The sequence below is a fragment of the Eschrichtius robustus genome, chromosome 14 (assembly GCF_028021215.1).
Source record: "Eschrichtius robustus isolate mEscRob2 chromosome 14, mEscRob2.pri, whole genome shotgun sequence".
In the NCBI taxonomy this organism is placed as follows: Eukaryota; Metazoa; Chordata; class Mammalia; order Artiodactyla; family Eschrichtiidae; genus Eschrichtius; species Eschrichtius robustus.
The window spans coordinates 100,020,402-100,044,081 of NC_090837.1; the positions used below are offsets into that span (position 1 = coordinate 100,020,402).

General features: G+C 43.1%; 1 protein-coding gene across 1 annotated transcript in view; it reads left to right on the top strand.

The window, feature by feature from the left end:
* Positions 1-6,128: 6,128 nt before the first annotated feature.
* Positions 6,129-23,680, top strand: part of ADNP2 (ADNP homeobox 2) — a 31,137-nt gene continuing 13,585 nt past the window's right edge. The window contains exons 1-2 of the mRNA XM_068563449.1: positions 6,129-6,187; positions 14,551-14,671. Coding sequence (XP_068419550.1) covers positions 14,564-14,671 — 108 coding nt within the window. The 5' untranslated portion in view covers positions 6,129-6,187; positions 14,551-14,563. The remainder of the gene's footprint in view (positions 6,188-14,550; positions 14,672-23,680) is intronic.

The window sequence follows — 23,680 nt, forward strand, 5'->3', positions numbered from 1 at the left end:
CCTAGTTGCTCCGCGGCATGTGGGATCTTCCCAGACCAGGGCTCGAACCCGTGTCCCCTGCATTGGCAGGCAGATTCTCAACCACTGCGCCACCAGGGGAGCCCCACTGGTCTTAAAAAGACCAAAATGGTTTACTGATCTGGCTCCTAGCTTCCCCTCATAATGTTTTTTCTTCCTGTGACCTGACCTGTAATTCAGTCATTCTGGTTTCCTTGGTCAGCCTGTGCCAGGCCCGCTCCAGGCACCGGGCTTGGCAGGACTGTTCCCACTGCCTGGACTCATCTCCCCTCACCACCTCTCTCTGCCTTGATCCACTCAGGCCTCCTTGTCCTTTTGACCTCAGGTTGCCACTGCATCAAGATTGCTCAGCCGGATCAGGTCTCTGGGCTGTAGATACCTGGAGAGCCTACCTTCTTCAGGAGCGTTTACTCAGTTGGTAATTAAACTTTCACTGTGTACTTATTTCTCTAATGATGATCTCCCTCACTGTTCTCTAAGCTCTGTGAAAGCAGGGATGGAGCTGCTTTTGTTTTCTGCTCATCACTGTCTCCTTGGCGTCTAGTAGACACACAAATAAATGTAGAACCAAGGTGAGAAAGGCAAGATCACATGTCAGGGGTTCACAAAGAATATCATCTCCCCTCTCCATAGAAATTTCAGTGGTTTTGGATTAACCGTAGCAATTAAATTTATTGTAGGTGAGCGTGGACAGTTGTCTCTGTGTGTTGCCAGATGCAGTTGCAGAGGGTGCCTACGAGGCCTGGAAATCCAGCCCACTCTGCTAGCCGAGCTCTGCCCAGAGGAAGGGACACTCCTTTCTCTTTCTTTCTTTCTTTCTTTGTCTGGAAGCTGGGTGGGGCCCTCAGGGCAGCACACGCCCAAGGGCTCCCCCTGTGGGCCAACGTGTCAGGCTCTGGGGCCAGTTTAAGATTTTTCTCTGTTCTGTGGTCACCCAGATTGCTCTTTTTATGGTGGACAATTATTTTTGCAAAAGCTGATGCTGATTATAGAAGGAACCAGATGAGAGAGTAGGAAAAGTCCAGCACATCTTTTGACCCAACTGAACCTAAAATCAAAGCATCTGTACTTGTACTGACACCAAGTAGGTTGAGAAGAAGCAGAACAAACTTGTTTGTGCTATGACGTGCCCAGCACATGTCCTCAGGTCTAACTTCTGATTTTGAATGATTTGATGACTGAGTCCCTCTGGGTGATATTGCTCATTCCTCTGTCATGGGGAGGGACAGTCCTTTCTACATCAAAGCCGTTGATTGTAGTTTTAAATGTCATTTGTTACATATCCACGCATGCTGAAGTGTTTAGCAACATTAGCGACATAGTAGACCAATGTCTGCAATTTCCTTTGAATGCATCCAAAAAACAAAAAAAAGATGGAACAAGAGATGAATAGTTGATTCACATTAGCCAAAACATGGAAACAACCTAAATGTCCATCAGCAGATGAATGGATAAAGAAGATGTGGTATATATATACAGTGGAATATTACTCAGCTATTAAAAAGGGTGAAGTAATGCCATTTGCAGCAACATGGATGGACCTAGAGATTATCATACTAAGTGAAGTAAGTCAGAAAGAGAAAGACAAATACCAATATCAAATATGATATCACTTATATGTGGAATCTGAAATATACCACAAATGAACCTATCTATGAAACAGAAACAGACTCACAGACGTAGAGAACAGACTTGGGGTTGCCAAGGGGGAGGGAGGTGAGGGAGGGAAGGACTGGGAGTTTGGGATTAGCAGATGCAAACTGTTGTATACAGGATGGATAAACAACAAGGTCCTCCTGTAGAGCACAGGAAACTATATTCAATACCCTGTGATAAACCATCATGGAAAAGTATATAAAAAAAAGAACGTCTGTACGTGTAGAACTGAGTCACTTTGCTGTACAGCAGAGATTGGCACAGCATTGTAAATCAACTATACTTCAATAAAAAAATAGAAGAATTGAAAGAGATGAATAGTTAGATAGCTGGGTGATAAAGCAAATAGAGTAAAATTGTTAATGATAAGATCCAGGTGATGATGGGCTTCTCTGGTGGCGCAGTGGTTAAGAATCCACCTGCCAATGCAGGGGACACGGGTTTGAGCCCTGGTCCAGGAAGATCCCACATGCTGCGGAGCAACTAAGCCCGTGCACCACAGCTGCTGAGCCCAAACTCTGGAGCCCATTGAGCCACAACTAATGAGCCTGTGTGCCACAACTACTGAAGCCCGCGCACCTAGAGCCCGTGCTCCGCAACAAGAGAAGCCACCACAATGAGAAGCCCACGCACTGCAACGAAGAGTAACCCCTGCTTGCCGCAGCTAGAGAAAGCCCACGCACAGCAGTGAAGACCCAACACAGCCAAAAAATAAATAAATTAAATAAATAAATTAATTAAAAAAAAAAGAATACTGGATACTCTTAAGAAAATTGTAAAAAAAAAGGATCTAGGTGATGGTGTTTACTGTGCATTTATTTCAACTTTTCAGTATGTTCAAAATTTTGCATAAGATGTTGGGAGAAAACTTAATTCATTCAACATTTATTAAAACCTTATGATATTTATTAAAATATTTATTAATATAAATTTTATGAAAGTAACCTAGGCATCAGGGATACAGTGATGATCGGAAGACATGGCCCCTGTTGGTACAGCACTCCCTGAGAGAGACAGACATGTTAGCAGTTGATGATCAGTGATAGATACACACAGACTGCTCTGGGCGTGTCAAGAAGAACCCACCACATTTTGCCATGTGTATGTGTGCGGTGGTGGTGGTCAGGGAGATCTTCCTGGAAGAGAAGCCACCAGAACTCAGCCTTGAATGGCAATGGGATAGAGATCAGGTCAGGTAGTAGGGAAGGAAGGAATTCCATGAACAAACCCTGTACAGTGTTTGCGGCAGCGAGAGATGGGCTGGACTGGTCAGCTCTGGGGAGCTTGTGTTCCAAGCTGGCCAGTGGGGCTTGCTCCTTGGTGGTGGGGGGAGGTGGAATGGCTGAAGGTAAGAAGGGAAAGGCAGGGTCAGATTTGCTTTTTGCTGCGTCTCTACCTAGCTGACTGCAGAGCATCCCTGAGACGCCAAAGCTGGAGGTCAGGTCGGTGCCTGACTGTGCAGGTGTTCCTGTCAGGAGATGCACACGTGGTAAGACGGCTGCAGGTGGGGGAACAGATTTGAGGAGCATTAAGGATGTAAAATTAGAAAACTGGAGATGGGAAAGATGAAGGGTGGTAAGCATGCTGCTTACGGTTAGAGGGGCTGTTGAGGAGGGATGATGGGCTCAGCCTTGAACACCTGGGGCACCCAAGTGGAGCTGCCAAGTTGGCAGCCAGAAAACAAAGCTGAAACTTAAGGAAGAGGTGGATACACTTCATTACTGGAATCGAAATAATGAAGTTTGAATCTGCAGTTGAGACTAATATGGGAGAGTATGGAGAGTGATAAATGAAAGGGATGGGGTTTCCAATACCTGGAACAGTGCCTGGCACATAGGACGTGGTGATGAATATGAACAAAAGTGGGAAGAATTCTGGGACAAACATTCAAGGATGGGCTGAGAAAGGGAAGCTGGTAAAGGTGTAAGGACCGGTCAGAGAGGGTGGAGAAGATTAAAGGTCATGTTTGGGAAGGAAGGGCTTCAGGACAGGGAGGAGGTTACACATAAAAGATGAGGACTAGGGCTTCCCTGGTGGCGCAGTGGTTGAGAGTCTGCCTGCCAAGGCAGGGGACACGGGTTCGAGCCCTGGTCTGGGAAGATCCCACATGCCGCGAAGCGACTGGGCCCGTGAGCCACAACTACTGAGCCTGCGCGTCTGGAGCCTGTGCTCCGCAACAAGAGAGGCCGCGACAGCGAGAGGCCCGCGCACCGCGATGAAGAGTGGCCCCCGCTTGCCGCAACTAGAGAAAGCCCTCGCACAGAAATGAAGACCCAACAGAGTCATAAATAAATCAATAAATAAAATTTAAAAAAAGAAAAAAAAAAAAGATGAGGACTAAAATCTGTTCTTGGGTGTAACAGTCGGGAGGTCACTGGTAGCCAAGGGGTATCTGCAGAGCGCAGAGGGTGGGGACGAGAGCGCAGGGTGAGGAGTGGAAGCAGCTGAGGCATCGGGAGAAATGTGACACAACTGCTCCATCCTGGAGCGCCGTGGTCTAGATCAAGGGTGACTGGAAGCCTTTAACTTTTCATCACACCCATAATTACTTGAAGAAAGATATCTAGGGACATCATACCCATTTACTGCTGTGATTTATTATCAAATTAAATCATGATTCATAAATAACTATAAAGAGCAAATTCTCCTTCAATTATGCCTTGTATTCCTGGAGGAAAAAAGCAATTTGTGGCTAAATAGCATCAGCCCAGCATTCAACACAATTTTTTTAAAAATAAATTTTGTGTATGTATTTATTTATTTTTGGCTGCGTTGGGTCTTCGTTGCTGCACGCGGGCTTTCTCTAGTTGTGGCGAGCAGGGGCTACTCTTCTTTGCAGTGTGCGGGCTTCTCATTGCGGTGGCTTCTCTTGTTGTGGAGCACGGGCTCTAGGTGCGTGGGCTTCAGCAGTTGTGGCTCGCGGGCTTTAGAGCGCAGGCTCAGTAGTTGTGGCACACGGGCTCAGTTGCCTCGCGGCATGTGGGATCTTCCCGGACCAGGGCTCACACCCGGGTCCCCTGCATTGGCAGGCAGATTCTTAAGCACTGCGCCACCAGGGAAGCCCTCAACACAATTTCTAAATTAACTCAGACATTTATTTAGTGCCTGTTATGTTTTTAGTCACTGGGCTAAACTGAACAGAAGTTACCAGTAGAAAGAGAGAAGCTGAAATTATGGGAGAGGGATGGCTGGACAGTGAGGTGCTGGGTAGGGCAAACAAGGCCCAAGGATGAAGGCACTGGCCATGGGCGTGAGCAGACACATCCTCTGATCAGGATGGTTGCGGAGGAAAAAGGCGTGTACGTGGGGCCAGGAGGGGGTTCCAGGGAGACCAGGTCTGATGGTCTTGCTGTTCTGGAAGAAGGAGGAGACATGGTCTTCTGCTGAAAAGGAAGTTGAGGATTATCCCGGCAGCTTCAATGAAGTGGGAAAGGTCTGGAATAGTTATTGAGGAGCGATAAAGTAGCTGTTTGCATACACACCAGGCCTCTCGTTAAACTGCAAGTTCTCTGAGGGCGATGTGGCCCTTTTCTTCCCCCTTGGGCGCTTGACTCAACGGAGGAAGACCCAAAGGCATTTTGAAAGCTCCTACTCCATGATTTCATTCATTTTGAAAAATAATTATTGCTTCACAATTTTTTAAAGAGTTGGGTAGAAGTGAACTTCTAGGCCGTTTAAGCGATTTAACAAATGTATGCAATTAACTTTTTTCCTACACAACATGTAGTAGCTCTGACTTAAAAATCAGAATTCTCAAGAAAAGGTGTGACATTAATTTTCTTAGAAAATAATTACTAAGTCAGGAGACCCTATCCAGTCAGTTCACCAAGATGTGTCAATCAAGGGCATACTTGTCAAAGTTCTGATAGTCCAAGTTCTATCCTCCAATGGCAGGGCAGGCTTCTCCTCACAGCTGGTTTCCCATTGGCTCTGAGATGTGGGCGGGGCCACCCATTCCTGCTGCTGCCACTAGCTCCACCCCACCCCATGCAAATGAAATCAAAGCTCTGGTGAACCCACGTGATTGGTCACGTGGTACGACACACTCGCCCCCTCCCCCCCCCTCAAATGACATCATCACCCTCTCAAACTCTCACGAGAGTTTGCACAGATGCTGGTGAGAGGCTGGCAGGCCAGGCCACTGTGGCAGGAGGGGGGTCAGGGGAGGGAGCTTCAATACAGACCCCCATTCCCACTGCTGAGTCTCCAGTCCAGCTTAAGGCAGGGGCCCCTAGGGGCCTGTGGGGCAGTGCCCAGGGGTCCCATACACGCTCTTCCCCCATTGGCTGGCTGCACTGGCATGCAAATGAGGGCGCGCGTCACTTCCGGAGGCCAATCGAACGCCATTTTCTCTTTCTGGCCGAGCTGGGAGGAGGGGGACGGGGTCGCGCGGGGTGGGCGCGCGCCGAGCCGGGGTCCCGCCGCGCGGGGCTGAGGCGGGCGGGCGCGGGGCCCCAGCGGGCGCGGCGAGAGCGGCGGGGGACGCGGCGGCGCTGCGGTCGCGCAGCGGCAGGTAACCCCAGACCGCGCCGACGCCCCTGGCCCGGCCCGGCCCGCGAAGTCCCGGCGGCGGCCCCGCCCCATCCCGCCCACACCCCGCGGCCCGGGGCCGCCTTAGAATCCTGCGACATTCTCCCGGCGCGGGGTTCGCCGCCAGAAGGACGCCCGTCGTTCCTCCGCGTCACGTGGGGGCCGGGGGTGGGGAGGGGGGTTCGGGGGGCGGGGCGGAGGGACGGGACCGGGGTGAGAGGGGTGCGCGGGGACTGGGCGGCGGCAGGGGAGGGCCGGGCGTGCGGCGGGCGGCGGGACGGGGACCCGGGGAACCGCCCGGAGCGAGTGCGGACGAGGGCGGAGCGGACGCGCGCTCACCCGGCCTGCCCTGTGGCGGGTGTCTCTCAGGAGGAGAGAACAGCCCGTTAGCAAAGCCCAGTTCCTTCACCGCTGAGCGTTTGCTGTGAATATTGATCACATGCAGTTGTTGACATGAACGTTTTAACTTTTCATATGCCGTCGCTTACTGCGTTGACGTACAGTCTGTGTGCAGAATTTTTCCTCTCACTTGGCTTTGGAACGTCCAAACCTGTAACCACCAGTTCACCCTGTACACAGTTGCAAAATAATAAGTAATTAAATATTTAAAGTATTTTTTTTGAATTTGAATGGGAGGCTTGCCTGAATGCTCTTAAAACTCGTTCTAATTGAATGGAATGGGTAATGGCAGCCTCTTGAGACCTGAAGGACTCTTCTGTGTGGTGATTTACAATGCAGATGGGCAAGTGCCGGCAGCCACCGGCGGGTACCCTGGTCTCGCCAGATAGGTGGGGCGGGGAGTCAAGGTTGTGGGGAGCGTCTTGGGGAGAGGACCGCGTGAAAAGTGCGGCTTGTGGGAAGTGCGTGTTCATCTTTGGAAGTCAAGTAATGCGTGCGTGACTTATTTAGAGCTGAACGAACTTTGATATTCCGGTTGGAGATGCAGCTGTGTTGAGCCAGTGGTCTTTAGGCGTGGAAGTGACAGACCTGTGTGCAGGAAGGGAACTGGTGCCGGTCTGGAGGAGGGACTGGAGTGGGGGCGGAGATGCTCACTCGTCCGTCTGAGCAGTGGTGAGGACGTGAGAGCTGGATTTAGGGTTAGGAATTGAAGGTCGGTGACGGGAGGTGAAGGTGGAGTTGTTACAAGATTTTTAACTGCAGAGATCTGGGACACCTTTTTAACTTGAACCCAGGTTTGCGATGTGCTTTTGGTGAATTTGTGGTTGAAGTCCCTTTGAGGGGGTCACGCCCCAGCTTTCTGCCGTGGCCGCCACTCTGGATGTCACACACCTGTTAGGGCAGTGTGTTGCAAGTGGGGAGACTGACTGAAAGGTGATGACTTGCTGAAGGCCACAAGTCTGAGACGGGGTCTTCCTGTGTTTGAACCCAGACCTTTGAATCTTGCTTTCATGCATTGTACAAATACTATGTGTTTTTTTAAAAAAAAAAATTTATTTATTTATTTATTTATTTATTTATGGCTGTGTTGGGTCTTCGTTGTTGCGCGCGGGCTTTTCTCTAGTTGCGGCGAGCCAGGGCTTCTCTTCCTTGCGGTGCGTGGGCTTCTCCTCACAGTGGCTTCTCTTGTTGCGGAGCACGGGCTCTAGGTGTGCGGGCTTCAGTAGTTGTGGCTCCCGGGCTTCAGTAGTTGTGGCGCACAGGCTTAGTTGCTCTGCGGCGTGTGGGATCTTACCGGACCAGGGCTCGAACCCGTGTCTCCTGCATTGGCAGGCGGATTCTTATCCACCGCGCCCCCAGGGAAATCCCTGAATATTATGTGTTTTTAAAGTTACTTAAAAACAAAAAACAACAAACCTGTGTTCCAGTAGTTGGGACATTTCATTTAGATTTTTTGGAGTTAGATAATGGCAAACTCACAGTCTGTGTTCTAGGTGCTTTTCTTGTATTAAACTGTTCTTCCTCAAAAGTACTTCTCAGAGTAGGTTGTGCAGTCCCTGTTTCACAGAAGGAACTGAGGCCCCAGGATTAAGTGACTTGTCAAAGATCACACAGCTAGTCAACTGTGGAGCTGATTTGAACCCAGGCAGTGCAGCTCCAGAATCTTTTGCTTGTGAGATGATTGTGTGGGGTTGCTTCTGAAGTGAAATCTTTTTAGAACTTAGATTTCACAGGAACTCAAAAGAAAGTTCTGTGGCTTTAAAAAGTATTATTTATTACCTGAATGATTTACTTTTTTGTAGTGTATTTTTTCAGTAATGGAATATTCTTAAATAATCATGATACTAAAAAGCAACAGAAGAAACCCTTTAAGTGCCTCTTTGGGAAGTAATATTTTCTTGTGCGCATCAGCGCAGTTTTTGGTAGTTCCGTGTCTACCACGCACTGTGAAATTAAAGGTAATTTACTGTGAACAGAGGTTGATTAGTGCAGCTGCATTAGCCTGCTGTTTCCTAATGGTGAAGATACAGATTTAACTGAGTACTAAGAATATATAGAGAACAGCATCAATAAAGGATGTATAGATATGGAAGCATTGAACAGCTTCTTTCCTAGTTAATTAATCCACTAGGTCCTCTGTATGGAATCTTGCATCTCTTAGAATGGAGAAGTAATGGTAAAAGTCAGCTTCTGTTCCCCAAAGTGATTGGCAACAGTAGACCAAGGATTTTGAAAGAATTGTTTTAAGGTTATGAAACTTCTGTGATTTACCTATGTTTTATTTTTTATTATCTTTACTTGGTTTCCCTAAAACAGCAAACTGCTGAAAAGGGGAAACTTTTTTTTTTTTTTTAAATTAAGAATGGATCTGTGTACTTGTTTTGGGAGGGGGCGGGCAAACACAATAGCAATGATGAGGGAATGGGGGCACTTACAGTTGATAATAAAAAGCTCCTATTCTCCAAATTCAAGAAGACAGACTTCCTTGGCCCTCCTCCCAAGCCTTGAACAAGTAACTGCAGAGCCCTTTAGAACTTGCCCAATCACTGGAAGCCTCTTTTCAGTGCCTTCCTCCTGAGGGTTGGCCCGTCAGTAGCAGCCTTGGGAACGGTCCTGTGAAAATTGGCCAATCCCTAAACTGCTTCTGAGAGTGTACCAATCCCTGTGCTCCTTGCTTCTCAAAACTGTGATAAGATCAGCACTTGCTATGTAAGGCCAGATTTCTTTGCAAGCAGTAAATTTAGCTTTTTTGTTTTGGATATATGTGGATGGTGGTCTTAACCTTGGACAATCCTTTTTATCAGCTTTGGGGAAAGAAGAGCCCCAAAGGCTAGAGAGGATAGTGGGACTTTAAGGAGGAAATAACGGCAAGTCTGATAGAGTGAGTGGAAAGCATAAAGAAGGATTTTTGTTGAGGCTTGCTCTGGCCAAGGAAGCCAGTCTGGGCTTGAAAGTGACCTTGTGCTTAATATTTAGGAATATTAGGTTCTTGACAGCTCCTCTGTTAAATTATGCTTTTGAAGGCTAGAACTCAATTCCGTGAATTTTATTGTTAATAATTTTATTATTTTTAACTTTACTTCCTATGATTTTTATATCTCCCAGTTTTAAAATGCTAAATGATCCTTCAAGCTCACTTTCTACTGAGCCTGAGATATACTTTGCACATAGATAACTTGTCTGAAAAACGTATCCATTCCAAATCAGCTTCTCAAATACTTCATGTTTCTTTCTTACCCACGGAAAGGGCCTCCCACCGTTAACCCTCCCTGCCCCGCTCATCTCTAGTTTTATTCCAGTCCGCCTTTTTGGTTTTACTTACCTTTTGCCCAGTATATTCAGGCTTTTACTACCTTATCTCAGTCATTTTCTGATGCTGATCTATTCACTTGGAATGTCTTGGACTCCAGCTCACCAACCCTCCACAGCCTTTCCATTTTGAACATCAGTGATAGGCCCAGATGTGCAAAGAAAACATGATTCCTGCCCTGAAGAAGTTCAGTCCAATAGGGGAAATAGGTATAGAAGTAGATAATTGCAACGTAGTGAGGTGAGTGCAGTGAAATAAGTATAAACTGGCCACTCTGGGAATTCCTCGGAGGGGCACCAAGCTTATCCTTGAGGGAGGAGGGGTTATAAGAGGGTATAGAAGTGGAATTGCGGACTTACAGAAATTGTTATTTAAAACCTTGGGAGATACTGCCAGTTGTCCTCTAAACATGTAGAAATTACAGTTTTTCTACTTATCCTCACTACCAGTGGATGTTATCAATCTTTAAGTTACTGTTTTGATAATAAAAAATTGGCATTCATTTTTTTACCTGGCATTTCTTTAACTCGAGTTTAACGGATTTTGTTTTATAGCTTGCGCATTAAAACCTGTTTTGAAATAGTTTCAGATTTATAGAAAGTTGCAAGTACAGTACAAAGAAGAACTTCTTCCCCTGAATCATTTGAAACTAAGTTGACAAAAATGATGCCACGTTACCCCCAATATTGTCTGTTTCCTACAATAAGAACATTCTCGTATATCCAGAACACAACCATCAAAATCAGGAGATCAATTTATTACCATCTAATCCTCAGACTCCATTGAAGTTTTGCCAGTTGTTCCAATAACATCATTTATAGTAAAGAATCTAGTTAGAATTGCACATTGTATTTAGTTATCTTTAGTCTCTCTCAATCTGCAACAGTTCTTAGTTTTTCCTTCCATGATCTTTTTCTAAGTGTATACTTAGTTGATTTTTAGTAAATTTATAGAGTTGTGCAACCAACAACACAATCTAATATTAGAACATTTCCAGCACTCTCCCCAAAAACCTATCCATGTGCAGTTACTACCCGTTCCCACCCGCAGCTGACTGCTAATCTACCTTCTATCTCTGTAGATTTGTCTCTTCTGAACATTTCATGTAAATGGAATCAGACAGTATGAGGACTTTTGCATCTGGCTTCTTTCACTTAGCATCATGTTTTTGAGATTCATTCATGTTGTAGCGTGCATCAGTACCTAGTTACCTTTATTGCCAGATAGTATTTTGTGGTGTGGGTATGCCATATTTTGTTCATCCATTCACCATTTGGTGGACACTTGGATTGTTTCCACATTTTGGCTATTATGAACAGTGCTCCCTTGTATCATCTGGACACTTTTGAAGATTGCAGGTTAGGTATTTTGTACAGTGTCTCTTAACTGAATGTCTGCCAGACTTCTGTTAATTACACTTTCCCCTTTGGTTATTATCAAGTATTTTGTGGGGAGATGCTTGGAAACCATGTAAAATATCCCATTCCTCACTATACTTTCAATTTATTAAATTGTTTATGTTACCATGGACTTAAGTTTATATTCTAGTGGGTTATATTTTGGTTACTATTTCTGAATACCAAACCACCCCAAAACTTTGTAGAATGAAACATTTTATTGAAAAAACTCAGTAATTCTTTGGGTCAGGAGTTCAGGTGGGAGCAGGGAAGATGGCTTGTTTATATTCCACAGTGTCTGGGACCTCATCTGGGAAGACTCAAAGGCTTGGGGTGACTGGACAGCTGCAGGCTCTAGAGCATCTTCACTCTTGTGTCTGCTGGTTGATGTGGAAACTCTCCGTGTGGGCTAGTTGAACTTCTTACAATAAGGAATCTAGATTCCAAGAGTAATGGTACCCAGAGGGCAGGCAAAAGCATGTGGCATTTTTATGGTCTACCTTTGGAATTCACATGGCATTACTTCTGCCGTACGTTATTGGTTGAGGTTGCCACAAAGTTCTGCCCGGGTTCAAAGGGTGGGAGCATAGATGCCCCTACTTTTTGGGAGGAGTGTCAAGGACATATTTTAAGGAAAGCATGTGGGATGGGAGATACTGTTACACTATCTTTGGAAAATTCAGTGCCACAGGTTAATCTGTTATTGTCATTACTTATTTGGTACCCACATTGTCCCATATTTGGCTTGTGGGAACTTTTTCAAGCTGACTTCTTTTGAGTCCTTTTGACATGTCTCACCATTCTTTGAGCAACTTCGTTATTTTCTGGCATAAGACATTCTAGGCTCATCTTGTCTTTTATGTGTTACAGCCCTAGAATCAGCCGTTTTTTCCAAGGAGCCCTGTTTCCTTTTAATGGAAAGTGGTATTTAGAAAATAAGATTTGAGGGACTTCCCAGGTGGCACAGTGGTTAAGAATCTGCCTGCCAATGCAGGGGACACGGGTTCGAGCCCTGGTCTGGGAAGATCCCACATGCTGTGGAGCAGCTAAGCCCATGAGCCACAACTACTGAGCCTGCACTCTAGAGCCCATGAGCCACAACAGCTGAGCCCGTGTGCCACAACTACTGAGTCCATGCCCTGCAACAAGAGAAGCCGCCGCAATGAGAAGCCTGCGTACCACAATGAAGACTAGCCCCCCTCTCTCCGCAACTAGAGAAAGCCTGCACGCGGCAACAAAGACCCCACGCAGCCAAAAATAAGTCAATAAATAAATAAAATTAAAAAAAAAAAGAAAAGTAAGATTTGGGCCCAGAGAGTGCTCACTGTTACTGGAGTGTGTAACTGCTTCCAGGCTCTCGCAGTGGACAAAGCTATACAATGTACACAGACACATTAACAAATGTATTTATTTTTTAATCTATGTATGTGTTAAAAATAATGAGGTCACAGCTATACCCCTAATCATGGTCAAGTACCACAGGATTTATTTTAATTTTATGCTTTTTCAGGTATTTTAAAAACAGCTTTATGGAGATGTAATTTACATACCATACACTTCACCTTTTTTAAAAAAAATTATTTATTTATTTATTTATTTATTTGGCTCTGCCGGGTCTTAGTTGCGGCACGTGGGATCTTCATTGAGGCACGCGGGATCTTTAGTTGCGGCATGCAGGATCTAGTTCCCTGACCAGGGATCGAACCCGGGCTCCCGGCATTGGGAGCGTGGAGTCTTAACCGCTGGACCACCAGGGAAGTCCCCAGTTCACCTATTTAAAGTGTGCTTACTAAGTGGCTTTTAGTAGGTTCGCAGAGCTGTGCATGCATCACCACAGTGGATTTTAGAATATTGTCATCATTCCAGAAGGAAGCCCTGTTGCCGTGAGCCATCACCTTCCAGTCCGCCTCAGCCTTAAGCAGCCAGTGTTCTCCTCTCTGTCTCTATGGATTTGTCTGCTCTGGGTACTTCGTGTACACTGAATCATATAACACGTGGTCCTTGGTGTCTGGCACCTTTCACTTAGCATAATGTTCCCTCACACAGGATCTTCGTTGAGGCATGTGGGATCTTTCGTTGAAGCACGAGGGCTTCTCTCTAGTTGTGGCTCATGGGCTCAGTAGTTGTGGCACGTGGGCTCTCTAGTTGTGGTGCGGGCTCCAGAGCGCGGAGGCTCAGTAGTGGCGGTGCATGGGCTTAGCTGCCCCGCAGCATGTGGGATCTTATGCTTCCAATGCAGGGGACCTGCGTCCCCTGCATTGGAAGGTGGATTCTTAACCACTGGACCACCAGGGAAGTCCCAGTTCTTATGTGCTTAATGGCCATTTGTATATTGTCTTTATAGAAATATCCATATCCTTTGCCCTTTCTGTTTATGTATTTATTTATTTATGGCTGCATTGGGTCTTCATTGCTGTGCGCGGGCTTTCTCTGGTTGTGGCGATCAGGGACTACTCTTTGTTGTGGTGCGCGGGCTTCTCATTGTGGTGGCTTCTCTTGTTTCGGAGCACGGGCTCTAGGCGCAAGGGCTTCAGTAGTTCTGGAGAGTGGGCTTCAGTGGTTGTGGCTCTCGGGGGCGCAGGCTCAGTAGTTGTGGCCCACGGGCTTAGTTGCTCTGCGGCTTGTGGGATCTTCCCAGACCAGGGATCGAACCCGTGTCCCCTGCATTGGCAGGCAGATTGTTAACCACTGCGCCACCAGGGAAGTCCCCTTTGCCCATTTTAAAGTTGGGTTATTTATTTGCCTTTTAATTATTGTTATAAGAGTTCTTTATGTATTCTGGATATAAGTTTCTTATCTGAAATAAGATTTACAAATATTTTCTCCCATTTTGTGGATTCTCTTTTCCCTTTTTTGATGGTTTCCTTCAAAGCAGATAGGTCTTTAAATTTGATGAAGTCCAGCTTATCTATTTTTTCTTTTGTTGCTAGTGCTTTTTGGTGTCATACCTAAGAATCCATTGCCATATCCCAGGTCATGAAGATTTATGCCTATGTTTTCTAATGAGAGTTTTAAAATTTCACCTTGTGCATGGAGAGGTGTAAGATCCATTTTGAGTTAATTTTTGTGTATGGTATAAGGGAAGAGTCCAACTTCATTCTTTTGTATGTGGAAATCTAATTGTCCCAGAATAAAAGTTACTCTGCTTTACCAGCCCTGTTTTAAAAAATTTTATGTGTGTGTGTGTGTGTGTGTATGTGTATATGCACTTATTACAGTTTTGTTTTCTTCCCTTTTAAGGAAAATTTCAAAAATGTTTCAAATTCCCGTGGAGAATCTTGACAACATCAGGAAGGTACGGAGAAAGGTGAAAAGCATTCTTGTGGATATTGGGCTTGACAGCTGCAAGGAGTTGCTGAAGGTAAGAAGACATAAGTAACAGATTAAGAGAAGACAGTAATATTGGAGATACTGGGGGTGGTGAGATTTGAACTGGGAGGTTTTGGAGAATGGGTAAGATGCCTCAAGATGGAAATTGCCGACTCTTGAAATGAGGCATGGGAATAGCATTCGTTTTTATTCATGTCTTTGACTTAAAGTGGACTACTTTAGGCTCTTCCAGTTTTTAACGTTACTTTTAGGAGGGACTGTTTATAGTCATTAGTTGCAACATATTTTTGTTTTTGATCTTTGAGGGGAATGTCTTGAATTATATAAGTTATTTTAGCAGAAGAAAACTAACTCAATTTTCCAATATTGTTAGAGTGATCGTCAAATGGGGATGCATACTTGTATGATAGGGCTGTTTGTTTTCTTCTGTTTTTTTCTGATTTGTGAATTTAATACATGCAGTCTTACAAAAGTTTAAAAATTAAGGTCACAGTCACACACTTTATTGATAAATTATGTTCTCGTATAGTTTTATCTTTTCTTATAACTTGAGAATGTATGGCCGGCATAAAGAAATAAAAATTGTTAAATAAAGCTTTCTTTGTAGCTTTATAGCCACTTATAATTCTATGCATGTTTAATTCATAGCTATTGAAATAGGGACCGTGTCTGCTTTGAATTTTTCAGACTTGTGAAGAATTCAATTCAAGGTGTTATTGGCCTGGGAAGAGTTCAGTTTCTTTTTTTTCTTTTTTTTTTTTTATTATTTATTTTTGGCTGTGTTGGATCTTCGTTTCTGCGCGAGGGCTTTCTCTGGTTGCGGCAAGCGGGGGCCACTCTTCATCGCGGTGCGCGGGTCTCTCACTATCGCAGCCTCTCTTGTTGCGGAGCGCAGGCTCAGCAATTGTGGCTCACGGGCCTAGTTGCTCCGCGGCATGTGGGATCTTCCCAGACGAGGGCTCGAACCCGTGTCCCCTGCATTGGCAGGCAGATTCTCAACCACTGCGCCACCAGGGAAGCCCAAGAGTTCAGTCTCTTAATTTTCAAAACTCAGACTTTGAACCAGATTGACTTTTATTTATAAAAAGGTGTTCAGGTGTTCTGGTGCTGAAAGAACAATACTTACCAGGATTCTCATTAATGGTCAGAATTGATTTTTGCTCTAAAGTAAAATTTCTGAAAGAAAGACCTCAAATAGTTATCTTCACACATTACCGCCCCAGAGAGATCTTCCCCCTAAAATGCTGCCCTTTTCACTTTATCTTACCTGCTCTGTTTTTCTTCAGAGCTCCTGCAATACCTGATGTTATTTGTTTATCTGTATCCCTCACTTGAATGTAAGAAGGCATGGACCACATTGTTTTGTTACCCACTCTATTACCTGTACATGCTTAACATATATATATATTTTTTAACGAATATTTTTCAAATGAGTGAATGAAAGTAAAACCCAAGTAGAGAAGTACTTTTAATAACAGACTGTGCCTGAAAGTTTATTTGGAAATAAAAGGTTGGGGGAGACACTGAATTGGAAACTCTTAGACACTGTTGTTCAAGAACAGTCTTAAAGGGAGAGCACTGCCAGTGTTCTTGCAGCTCTGTCTGTAAGTCATATTTTATGCATGAGGAAGAAAGCAGGATAATTTTTTGGAGACAGGTTTGAGAAGGTAGACAGTGGACACATAGTCCATTAATAATAGATAAGTATGTGAGTTTAAGTAATATTTGCAGAGAATATAAAAATAACAAGCTAAGAGCACGATATGTATAGACTGAGGAAATTTCAAATGATAATGTATGAGAAAATTTTTGGAATGGTGCCTGGCACGTGGTAGATGCTCAAAAAATGTACCCTGAAGGTATAGCAGTGCCTTCAGTAACAGACTGAAACTCTTTTTGGAATATTAGGGGGATAAAGGCGTGGCTTTCATTTTAGTCCTGGCTAGTAGCTAATGGTGTGACCTTGGGCAAGTCTCTTACTCTTTGGGCCTCAGTGTCCTCATTCTAAATGTAGAGAATTAGTCAGGATACTTACCCTTGAAGGGGGTTGACGGTCTAGCAGGAGCTGAGACAAACTTGAAACAATCAGTGAGAAACAGAAAGATCACTTCTAGCTGAGGAGGCTAGAACAGCCTTTATGGAGGAGATGAGATTTGAACTGTTTTTTGTTTGTTTTTATTTGTGTATTTATTTATTTATTTTTGGCCGTGCCGCACGGCATGAGGGATATTAATTCCTCAGCCAGAGATAGAACCCGTGCCCCCTGCAATAGAAGCACGGAGTCTTAACCACTGGACCACCAGGGAAGTCCCCGTGTTTTTAAAGATAGGGTAGGATTCTCCAGTGGAATTAGAAAGAGTATTTCAGGAACACGGAATTTAGAATCACAACCCAGTTGATTAACCCCCATCAAACTAGGCTAAGTGAATTCAGTTTTTAAAAAAACTGTTCTATTTGGAAATAATAATTCAAACTTACAGAATAGTTACAAGAATAAAAATAGTACAGGGAACACTCATTACCCTTTACCCAGACTTACCAGTTGTTAACATTTTCTCCCATTTGCTTTAATATTTGCACACTCTTGCTTGTGCTGTGTGTGTGTGGTATTTTTCCCTGAGCCACTTAAGTAGGTTGCTTATCTCATGACCCTTATTACCTAGATACTTAAAGTGTGTGTTTTCTAAGAATAAGATTAGTCTCTTAAATTGCCACTGGATGGTTATGAACTTAGGTAAATTTATCATTGATATGACATTTTTGTCTGATCATTTATAGCATTTTTCCCCCTGTCAGTGGTGGACCCAATCTAGGGTCAGGTATTGCCTTTGGTTGTCATCTCTCTTTCGTCTCCTTTAATGTGAATTTACTTTTTAAATGGAATTTTGTTACAGAATTAGTTTTATTTTTAGGTAAAATGCCAGTAACAACTAAAATTTTTCATCCTGGAGTCCTTTGTTTTTGACATGGCGTAAAACTGGACATTCCTCACTTACTTGCTTCCTCAGTCAGCCTAAGAATTGTTTACTCATCTGAATTTGTTCAGGACTGTTTACTTTTTCTTTCCAAGACTATAGTGACACAGAAACGTACATACTTCACAAGAGAAAAGTAAGAGATTTGAATGGCATACCAGAATTGTTAGTTAATTAACTATTGGGTTAAATTTTACTAATTCTTTTGGGGGAAAATTTTTGTTTTATTAATTTGTAGTTGGTCCTATATTTTGCAAAATTTTTGAAAATTCAAGCAATGTAGAAGTTCATTATAGAAAAATTAGAAAATATACACAGAAACTTAGAGGAAAAAAATGACTCACTTGTAAACCGTTACCCCAGAATCTCCATGGTAAACACTGTTATATCTTTCCAGATTTTTAGAAACAGGACATGATCTAACTATATAAAATACTGTACTAGTAGCTTTGTTCTTACTTTTCACTGAATCTCATATGAAGAACTTCTTTCCATGTCAAATGCATTTATTCTTAATCCATTGTATTATTTAGAGTCTCTTGGTCTCAAGCAACGAAAACCAATACCGACCAAGTTAAGCAAGAGGGAATTTATCTGAAGTCTGGGCGCTTACGGAGAGTCAGCCCTGGGAACACCTGCCCATGTGGTCCTTTCCGTTTCCTTAGCTAGCATTTCAGATTTCATAGTGAGAAATCACTCTGCCTCCTCTGATTTCCAAGGTGTATACGACTCCACTTATCCTAAGAGTTAGGCCCTCAAAATCATAGGCTGTACAGTTCTTGTCAAAAGCCTGGCTGAGAAAAGTGAATCTAAGGGGAAATAGGCTCTTCCAAGAACCTTATCTCCTTTTCTAAAAATAGATCTAAACCCTGCTACTCCTTAGAGTATCTTGAGGAGTTTTTTAAAAAGTTAACATTTGGGGGCTTCCCTGGTGGCCCAGTGGTTGAGAATCCGCCCGCCAAGGCAGGGGACATGGGTTCGAGCCCTGGTCCAGGAAGATCCCACATGCCGTGGAGCAACTAAGCCCGTGCGCCACAACTCCTGAGCCTGCGCTCTAGAGCCCGTGAGCCACAACTACTGAGCCCTCGTGCCACAACTACTGAAGCCCGCGTGCCTAGACCCCATGCTCCGCAACAAGAGAAGCCACCACAACAAGAAGCCTGTGCACCGCAACGAAGAGTAACCCCTGCTCACTGCAACTAGAGAAAGCCCACGCGCAGCAATGAAGACCCAGTGCAGCCAAAAATAAATAAATAAAATAAATAAAAATTTAAAAAATATAATAAAATAAATTAGATCAAGATATTAAAAAAAAAGTTAACATTTGACCAGTTAAATTAAAGGCTAGCTACATAATTTGGAGGGCACTGTGCAAAATGAAAATGTGGGGCCATGGACAGGCCCCACAGGCGCGCTGTCCCAACCCACAGCAGATGGGTGACTCCCAAGAGATTGCGACTTCTGTGCCAGGATGCTTCTGTTACCTGGATCCAGGGTGGGCTCAGGGCCCCAAGTTATCTGCCAGACACCTTGATGCAGCCAGTCCAGGGCTGGGCCAGTTACCACCTTCCTCCTCCTCTCCCCGAGGCTGTGCCTGGCTCTCACAGGGCGACTGGGGAATGTGGACCTCTTGACAACTTGGTTATTGCCCCAGGTGGTGGACAAGAGTCTAGGAGTGGTTGCAGGGTGAGGGGAGTTTGGAGGGGTGTGGAGACCGAGAGCAGGGACAGAATCTGTCCCAGGACAGTGGAGGTAGGACCACGCGTGAGCTGACGCTTCAGGCCCCTGACACATGCTCCATGGTCCTATCAGACTTCACTTTGTAAAACAAATTCAAAGATGAAATTATTAACGCTCTCAAAATGCTGACAACAGGGATTATACCCCAGCACTGGCCTGTCTGAGCACAGGGCTCTGTGCAACTGCATTGGTTGTTTCAAAAACTTTCCCAGTTCTTTTTTTTCTTAATTTAGTTAAAAAAAAATTTAGTTATTTAACCTCATGTTGAAAATATTATTTCAGTATGTAATCAGTATAAAATAAGTAATGAAATATTTTAACCTCTTTTTTCTCTTAAATCTTCCAAGTGTATTTAGAATTTTTTTATTATATTATGGTAAGATATATATAACATAAAATTTGCCATTTTAGCCTTGTCTTTGGGCCGCGCTGCATGGCTTGTGGGATGTTAGTTCCCTGACCAGGGATTGAACCTGGGCCCCGGCAGTGAAAGCTCCCAGTCCTAACCACTGGACCACCGAGGAATTCCTCATTTTAGCTCTTTTTAAGTGTACAGTTCAGTAGCATTAATTATATTCACACTGTTTTGCAACTAGATTTTCATCATCTCAAACAGAAACTCAGTAACCTTTAAGTCGTAACTCCCCATGCCCCACCCTAGCCTCTGATAACCTCTAATCTACTTTATGTCTCTATAGATTTGCCTATTAAAAATATTTCATGTGAGTGGAATCATGCAGTATTGGTCCTTTTGTGACTGGCTTATTTCACTAGCTTAATGTTTTCAAAGTTCATCTATGTGTGGCATGTGTCAAAATCTTAACTCCTTTTTATGGCTAAGTAATATTCCATTATGTAAACATATACCACATTTTATCAGTTCATCTGTTGATAGACACTTAGGTTGATTCCATCTTTTGGCAGTTGTGAATAATGCTGCGGTGAACTTTGGCTCACAGGTATCTGTTTGAGTCCCTGTTTTCAGTTTTAGGGTATATACCTCAGAGAATTGCTGGGTCATGTAATAATTGTTTAGCTTTTTGAGGAACCACCTAACTGTTTCCACAGTGGCTGCACCTTTTTCAGTTCCCACCAGCCATGCATGAGGGGTCCAGTTTACCCACAGCCTTGCTAACATTTGTTCTCTCTTTCAGTCTCTCCCTCCCTTGCCATTGTGGCCACTAATGATGTTGAGCATCTTTTCATGTGCTTATTGTACTTTTGTGTATCTTTGGAGATGAGTATTCAACTCTTTTGCCCATTTTTAAATTGGATTGTTTGTCTTTTTGTTGTTGAGTTGTAGTTTTTTATGTATTCTGGATATTAAACCGTTATTAGATATGTTTTGTAGATATTTTCTCCCATTCTTTTTTACTTTCTTGATAATATCTTTTGATGCACAAAAGTTTTAAATTTTGATGAGGTCCAATTTATTTTTGTGTTTGCAATGCTTTCTATGTAGTATCTAAGAATCCATTGCCAAATTCAAGTCAAGAAGATTTTCTCCTATGTTTTTTTCTAAGAATTTTATGGTTGTAGTTCTTTCTGTTTAGGTGTTGATCCGTTTTGAATTAATTTTGTATATGGTGTGATATAGGGGTCTAACTTTATTCTTTTGCATGTGGAAATCCAGTTGTCCCAGTGCCATTTATTTGACTAATTTTTCCCACATTGAATGGACTTGGCAGCCTTGTAGAAAATGATTTGGCCATAGATGCATGGATTTATTTCTGAACTCTCAATTCTAGTCCATTAATCTATATGTCTATCCTTAAGTTAGTATTACACTGTTTTGATTACCGTAGTTTTGTGATAAGTTTTGAAATTGGGAAGTGTGAGCTCTCCAACTTTGTTCTTTTTTTGTTTTTTTTTAACATCTTTATTGGAGTATAATTGCTTTACAATGGTGTGTTAGTTCCTGCTGTATAACAAAGTAAATCAGCTATACATATACGGATATCCCCATTTCTCCTCCCTTTTGCGTCTCCCTCCCACCCTCCCTATCCCACCCCTCTAGGTGGTCACAAAGCACCGAGCTAGCTGATCTCCCTGTGCTATGCGGCTGCTTCCCACTAGCTATCTGTTTTACATTTGGTAGTGTATATATGTCCATGCCACTCTTCTCCCTTTGTCCCAGCTTACCCTTCTCCCTCCCGTGTCCTCAAGTCCATTCTGTACATCTGCGTCTTTATTCCCGTCCTGCCACTAGGTTCTTCAGAATCTTTTTTTTTTTTTTTTAAGATTCCATATATATGTGTTAGCATACGGTATTTGTTTTTCTCTTTCTGACTTCCTTCACTCCGTATGACAGACTCTAGGTCCATCCACTTCACTACAAATAACTCAATTTCGTTTCTTTTTATGGCAGAGTAATATTCCATTGTATGTATGTGCCACATCTTCTTTATCCATTCATCTGTCGATGGACACTTAGGTTGCTTCCATGTCCTGGCTGTTGTAAATAGTACTGCAGTGAACATTGTGGTACATGACTCTTTTTGAACTATGGTTTTCTCAGGGTATATGCCCAGTAGTGGGATTGCTGGGTCATATGGTAGTTCTATTTTTAGTTTTTTAAGGAACCTTCATACTGTTCTCCATAGTGGCTATATCAATTTACATTCCCACCAACACTGCAAGAGGGTTCCCTTTTCTCCACACCCTCTCCAGCATTTATTGATGGTCGATCTTTTGATGATGGCCATTCTGACCCGTGTGAGATGATATCTCATTGTAGTTTTGATTTGCATTTCTCTAATGATTAGTGATGTTGAGCATCCTTTCATGTGTTTGTTGGCAATCTGTATATCTTCTTTGGAGAAATGTCTATTTACGTCTTCTGCCCATGTTGGGATTGGGTTGTTTGTTTTTTTGATATTGATGTGCATGAGCTGCTTGTATATTTTGGAGATTAGTCTTTTGTCAGTTGCTTCGTTGGCAAATATTTTCTCCCATTCTGAGGGTTGTCTTTTCGTCTTGTTTCATTTAAGGATTGACATTTCCATTTCTGCAAAGGTTTCCTTTGCTGTGCAAAAGCTTTTAAGTTTCATTAGGTCCCATTTGTTTATTTTTGTTTTTATTTCCATTTCTCTAGGAGGTGGGTCAAAAAGGATCTTGCTGTGATTTATGTCATAGAGTGTTCTGTCTATGTTTTCCTCTAAGAGTTTTATAGTGTCTGGCTTTATATTTAGGTCTTTAATCCATTTTGAGTTTATTTTTGTGTATGGTGTTAGGGAGTGTTCTAATTTCATTCTTTTATATGTAGCTGTCCAGTTTTTCCAGCACCACTTATTGAAGAGGCTGTCTTTTCTCCATTGTATATTCTTGCCTCCTTTATCAAAGATAAGGTGACCATGTGTGCGTGGGTTTATCTCTGGGCTTTCTATCCTGTTCCATTGATCTGTAGTTCTGTTTTTGTGCCAGTACCTTACTGTCTCGATTACTGTAGCTTTGTAGTATAGTCTGAAGTCAGGGAGCCTGATTCTTCCAGCCCTGTTTTTCTTTCTCAAGATTGCTTTGGCTATTTGGGCTCTTCTGTGTTTCCATACCAATTGTGAAATTTTTTGTTCTAGTTCTGTGAAAAATGCCATTGGTAGTTTGATAGGGATTGCACTGAATCTGTATATTGCTTTGGGTAGTATAGTCATTTTCACAATGTTGATTCTTCCAATCCAAGAACATGGTATATCTCTCCATCTGTTTGTATCATCTTTAATTTCTTTTATCAGTGTCTTACAGTTTTCTGCATACTGGTCTTTTGTCTCCTTAGGTAGGTTTATTCCTAGGTATTTTATTCTTTTTGTTGCAATGGTAAATGGGAGTGTTTCCTTAATTTCTCTTTCAGATTTTTCATCATTATTGTATAGGAGTGCAAGAGATTTCTGTGCATTAATTTTGTATCCTGCTGCTTTACCAAATTCATTGGTTAGCTCTAGTAGTTTTCTGGTAGCATCTTTAGGACTCTCTATGTATACTGTCATGTCATCTGCCAACAGTGACAGTTTTACTTCTTCTTTTCCTATTTGGATTCCTTTTATTTCTTTTTCTTCTCTGATTGCTGTGGCTAAAACTTCCAAAACTATGTTGTTGTTTTCTTTCTTTCCCCCAATATTTTATAGGCCGTTAGGGGCCCTTTTCAATTCCATATGAATTTAAGGATTGACATTTCCATTTCTGCAAGAGACTGTTGGAATTTTGATTGGGATTATATTGTAGATCATGTTGGATAGTATTGACATCTTAGCAATATTCCTACTCATCAGCAAAGGATGTCTTTCTATTAATTTAGGTCTTTAATGTCTTTCAATAATGTTTGGTAGATTTCA